Here is a 6,077-nt window from a genome sequence, read left to right as displayed (position 1 = left end):
TTAAATTTGTGGATTTAGAAAAGAATGAAATCCACAAAAATTACTACGAATATATGTTACTCTTATCGAATTTTAATGCATGTTCTTACAATTGAAAAAAAATAATACTAATTCTAATTTTTTTTTGTTGGAGAAAATAATTATCATGAAAATCTTGAATATAAAATGGCTGCATTGACTTTGGACAAAACTGAAATATAAGTAAAGAAATAAAATAATTATCATGAAAATCTTGAGTATAAAATAGCTGCATTGACTTTGGACAAAACTGAAATATAAGAAAAGAAATAAAATCCTACTGAAACCACCACAAAATATAAGAACCAAAATCCTAAATTTTCCTGGTACGTAATTCGAACTTCCAAGAAAAGAAACTGAAACCACCACAAAATTTTAAGAATTTTATATTCCCAGAAACAAATTAAAGAAATAAAAGTGAAATACGTGGCTTCATAGCAAAGGGGGAAAAAAAGGAAAAAAGAAAGAAGAGATGTAATTGCATGGAATATTAAATAAATAGGCATCAATCACTCACATACACAGAAGAATCACTTGTCAATACCCTCCGGCGGCGGCTGCAGACATCGAAGACTGTAACTGTAACAAATGGCGATAGCAGTCTGCCGCCGTCGGTCTTTGCTCCGGGTTATGGTCCAAACACCTATTCTGCAATTCCCTCAGCAATTTCGGCACACCTACTAATCCACAGCTCTTCACTAATTGACCTATTCCCCATACATCCACTTTCACTCCGTGATAATTTCTTCCCATCTCCGGCGGATGCCTTCCGCTCCCCGTCGCTGCTCCGCCGTGAGGATACAGCTGCGGTGCAGTAACCGCCTCATCGAAACCCGTAATGAACCATTCGTTCTCCCTGTCGATTCTCCTCATGACCTTATCCCATCCCAAATCCCTGTGCATAAATGAAAGATCATGTAGTGCGACTAATGCCTTTGTGACTTGTTTCAATGCTTCGATTAATTGATCGCAATTTGCTGGCTTGAATTTACAACCTCTAGGCTTGAAAACCAATGCGAGATCTTTCTCCGATGCCCTAACCACAAATTCCGCGTGTGGGATTCTATGATCGAGAAAATCGTATATCTCTTTGATCCCCAACCATTTTCTTCTACTAGAAAAATATCTCACCACTGTATTTGGAGTCATCTCCATGAAATTTCCGTTGCCCAAATCAGTTCGCTCAAAATCGGTGTATGGAAGGTGTTTAAAATTACTCCCATTGCTGCTCATGTAATGGAAGCATTTATCCGCTAATAATGGTAATAATCCAGCAATTCTCCAGCAAGGGACTAAAGCTTTGAGTCTTTCTACTGGGGTTGATAGATCCACTGTGTAAAGATCCGTTCTGATGATTCGGTCCTGTGATCGACTTAACGCACAGAAAGTAACAGTAAATCCAACGGCATAGTAACCTAACACGTAAGGAAGGTCCATGTAAGTCCAAAGGAATTTCTCTACAATTGAAGAAGGAGGATCAAGTTGACCTTCTCTTAACTGATCAGTTTCCTCTCCTCTCCACAAGCAAAAATTCCTTAAGAAAGCGGTAACATTAGGCCATTGATCTTGTACGGTTTCCGCGAGAGACGACGAAGATTTCCGTACGAATACCATTTCAACGGAACAAAACTTGGATATGATCCTATTGATGCAATCATCCCAAAGGCCAATGTAAGAGTCCCTATCCGTTGCGGTTGCAGCAGTGAGACTAGGGTTTGAACGCATAATAGACGTCAAGACATCGTAAGTGAGGCCTCTACAGTCTAATAACTCAGTAGAGGTTGTGAAAAAAAGTTCTCTCCCTTGAGGCAAATCTTTGAACACATCTCGCCGGAGAGGGAAACGGAGATCCTCCGGTGGTGGCTGTTGCAAATGCCACGAGAGCTCGAATAAGCTTGGAAGTGTAGGGGGAGGTGATCTGAGACAACCAACGTAATACTCAGTCGGGTCTTGAAATTCCCAAGGAGTAGTTGCTGCAAAATGTGTGAAGCAATTTTAAATTATTATAACTAAAATTTGAAAATTCCAGTTGAAAGTAACAAGATACTATTAATGGGAACCATGGTACAGACTAATATAAAATTCATTTAGCTTAGAGGGGGAAGAATAGAAAATTTAATCATTGCCTTTACACAAATAGAAAATTCTAAATTTATGGAAGAGACTTACATCTGATGGGAAATTCAGAAGAGGGAAGTTGCAATCTTTCATTGGGACCTAGATTGAATAGAAAATTAAGAACTGTTACATCCTACATGAGTAGTAATAAAATGGTATAAAGCAATTAGATAAAATAAATTAAAAATACCAGAAGGGGCAAGAGCTGAAGAGGATTTTCTCCTGCCAAAGACTTTGAGTTGTATTCCAGATTGGAATCTATCAACAGAAAAACCTTTCATGGGTCCATCTTCAAAGGCCTCCATAGTGCAAGCCACCATAGAATCATCCAAAAATGCAATTTCATCTGCGTTTAAAAAACTTGAAGCTTGAATCTTCACTCTACCGCTGTGATGCTCACCTTCTTCAGCCCACAAGCTCACTGATTCCTCCCATATCATCCTAATCTTCCCGATGCGCCGAAGCTCCTGTGAAGTAGCAGAAGAAGATGGACCACCCCCAATAATATCTAACGAAGAAGATGGTACTGTTTCAAACCCTAAGAATCCACCTCTTGTTCCATGAATTAATGTTTCTGTTCCACTCGGCATTACCATTTGTTTTGCCCTTGCTACAATCACACAATATATATGTTTTTAACAATTTACGCTCATAATAATGTGCATTGATTTTTTTAAAATTAATTGTTGTGTGTAAGTTGTCTATCATAATAAGAGGAAATTAAAAGCAAGACAAATTAAATAATTTGTTTTTTTGTGTGTGTACCAGAGAGAGGAAGTTCATCTTCTCTGAAAGGTGGAGGAGGAGGCAAAGACTTGGTAATAATGAGAGTTGTACGAATATCGTCCTGAGTTCCAATTCTAGTTTGAGGAGTTCTCATTCTTGAGCCCATAAATTGAGATAATTCTTCAAAAACTTCTTCATCAAATGAAGCTGGCAATCTATGAATCTTCCTTTCGTAAGGGGAAAGTCTAAAATAACTCTTTCCAATTTGTTCCCTTTCAGCACCTCTCTCCCATTCATAGACTTTTCTGAATTCACCCAACATGTTGTCCCATTTAGTCCCAGCAGTTTTAGCATCTCTGTTAATTCCATGCTTGTTGAGGAACTCAGCCACTTCTCTATCTTTATCAGCTCTCGTCTTACTTCTTCCACCTCCTGCAGTACTGCTGCCTGCAGAACCTTCTAGATGAACAAGCTCAGATGATGACCCACCACCACTACCTTGGTACTGAATTTTCCAAGCCCTAGCTAACCACAACATCTCGTTAGGTTTCCAAACCGGACTCACGTACTTGCCTTTCCTGAATTGTTGGTGAATTTGTTCTCCTCCTTCGCTTTTGCTCGGCTCTGAAGAAGGCCGAGGAGAGTGGGAAGGAGAAGAAGCCGTGTCTGAAGAAGACGCTGTCGGTACTTGAGTTTGAGGAATATTGGTAGCAGCGGTATTGTGGGCCGAAGGAGATATTGGGCTCGATTCCGCGCTCAGTATAGTACCTGGCTTCTGCTGCTGGGGATGTTGCTGATGTTGTTGTTGTTGATGAGAAGACGAAGAAGATGATATGAATTTCCATTGACTTGCAGTATATCTTGGCCGCTTTGGGTTCACAACTTCAAACTGCTGCTGCTGTTGTTCGAAAGAAACAGACGTAGTAGCAGCACCAGTAGCACCGCCAGCAGGTATATTATAAAGTGCAGAAGAAGAAATATAAGGAGCACCGGCAACCACCGACTGCTGCTGCGGCTGTTGATGTTGCAGTACTGGTATAGTATTATCTGGTGAATCTTGGTCATGAGAGTCAGCTGGAGAGTTAGATAAATGTTGTTGAGGTTGTTTCTTGGTGGTATCTCCTTTGTTTTCATCCATCTCTTCAATAAGGGGCCCAGACGGATGGGGAAAAAATAACTAAACACACACACACCGCCCTAACTCTCCTTAGTCACAAACTAAAACAAGCACCAAGAGAAGATTGAAAATGAAACCACCATTACTTTGCTAGTGTTAGAACTAGACCTGTTCCATTTAGATTTGTTTTAAATATATTTCCTTTTAATTTATTTGTCTTAATTACCATTTTGATAGTTAAAAAATATTTATTTTTTTCTCTTTTGATATTTTATTTTACCAAGAAAAAAAACTAAACAAGGGATGTTGAAGAGATGTTGTGAGACCTATGTTGAATCCTAGGGTATCTTGAAAGGGAAAGAAAAGTGAGATAGAGAAAGAAAAGTCGAGATTGTGGAACCTGCCCTTGAATGGGACTTGACCATGAGCTCAATTTTAACAGTTAATGCCTTTCTCTTCTTAATCTTTTATTTTTACTTGGTACTAAATCTGATCTGAGTGGGGGCGTGTTTGATGAGAGTAAAAGTAATGATTGTACTGGAAAAACAGAGAAATGCGGCTACGAATGAGTTAACATTCATTCTTTTAACGAAGAAGCAATTAATGGTATTTGTTTTCCTCTGTTTGGATTTCTGTTTTATCGGACACAGAACACAGCCAGACTTCCTTTAGATCTACTACCAACTTTTATGTGTTCTATTCCTCCTCACTAGCCGGTTGGCCATGCAATTTTATGTTATTTTCATTTGATGATTTTATATTATGAAATGAAATTTTAAATTTATTAAAAATAATGGTTTGAAAATTTTAAATTATGATATGAGATTTTTTAATATAAAAATTGACACACAAATTTATATTTTGTAAAAATAACATATTTGATTTATATATATCTATTAGCCATTTGTTTCATAGTAAATAAAATTTATAATTCATATCATTACTTTTAAAATCGTTTATATCTCATGATCATTTTCTTCAATATAAAATTTATTTTTATTTTTAAATTAATTCTTAGTTTATCATTTGTATTCACCAAATTCATTATTTTTGTTAAAACTATTACTACTTCATTCAAATTAATGTTTAATAATAAAACAAATTATATATATATTGAGTGAAAAAGACTAATCACTATGATTTGTGACATTAATTGCAAAAATAATTTTCTTAGCTATTAACAACTTTACTACAACTTATGTTCAATTTTATTTTTTATTGAACTAATTAAGATTTGATCAATAAATGTTGATTTTTTTAGAACAATTTTGTGATAATGTATACGATTTTATAAACTTTTATTTATTTAGTAAAATTGTATAAATAATTGGGACAATTTTGATAATTTTATAACTTGTGAAATTTTTATGTTTTTGAAAAAAACATATAATATAAAAAATTTAAATTTTATATCCAAATAAAACTTTAATTTTATATCTCATGACCTGACACTTAGACTCGTCTAATAATCAATGCCTCTGCCAAGTGATGAATCAATTGGCGCATGCATGTTCATAATTTCATTTACCTATTTCATTATTCCCCACTACATTATTCTATTCACATTAGGCATATCGTAGAATTATATGTAATCGCCTTGAGAAAAAATAATTTTCATGTAGTTTGGTATCTTCAGTACGGGGTGTTTGCATTGTCTTTTTCTTGCAAGTATCTTGTAAGCTAAAACATAAAAATTATAAGATGGTTATATCCAACTTTTAGCTTTTAATTTATTTTTGTGCTTTTTAGCTTAAAAATAAATATTTAAAAGTATTTTTTGTTTTTATCAAACATCTCCAAAAATTAAAAAAGAGTTTTAAAAGCCAAAAACTTTTTAAAATAAGTACACTCAGGGGCCGGATCTATGTAGATCGGAGGGGGTGTTATGCCATCCCGTGATCTCGATTGAAAATCTGTATATACATGTATATTTGTATATATATTTATAAGAAAAGTATAAATATTAAAATTGGCACTCCTAGAAACAATGGATCTTGTGGTGCCAGTGGTTAAAATTCAAGTTTACCATCATGGAGATGCAAGTTAAACCCCTGTTGTGGGGTGTATTTTCTTAATCTTAACTAAACCAACGGAACAA

General features: G+C 35.5%; 1 protein-coding gene across 1 annotated transcript; it reads right to left on the bottom strand.

Annotated features, from left to right (window-relative positions):
- Nucleotides 1-450: 450 nt before the first annotated feature.
- LOC129896086 (uncharacterized) lies at nucleotides 451-4,104 on the bottom strand. The gene is made up of 4 exons (XM_055971908.1): nucleotides 2,902-4,104; nucleotides 2,327-2,746; nucleotides 2,188-2,235; nucleotides 451-1,991 (listed from the first exon to the last, which is right to left on the bottom strand). Exons 1-4 carry the CDS (start codon nucleotides 3,998-4,000, stop codon nucleotides 556-558), a joined length of 3,003 nt encoding a protein of 1,000 aa, XP_055827883.1. The 5' UTR covers nucleotides 4,001-4,104; the 3' UTR covers nucleotides 451-555.
- Nucleotides 4,105-6,077: the final 1,973 nt, after the last annotated feature.

Source organism: Solanum dulcamara, chromosome 7, assembly GCF_947179165.1.
Source record: "Solanum dulcamara chromosome 7, daSolDulc1.2, whole genome shotgun sequence".
Lineage (NCBI taxonomy): Eukaryota > Viridiplantae > Streptophyta > Magnoliopsida > Solanales > Solanaceae > Solanum > Solanum dulcamara.
This window is presented reverse-complemented; position numbering and strand designations above follow the sequence as displayed.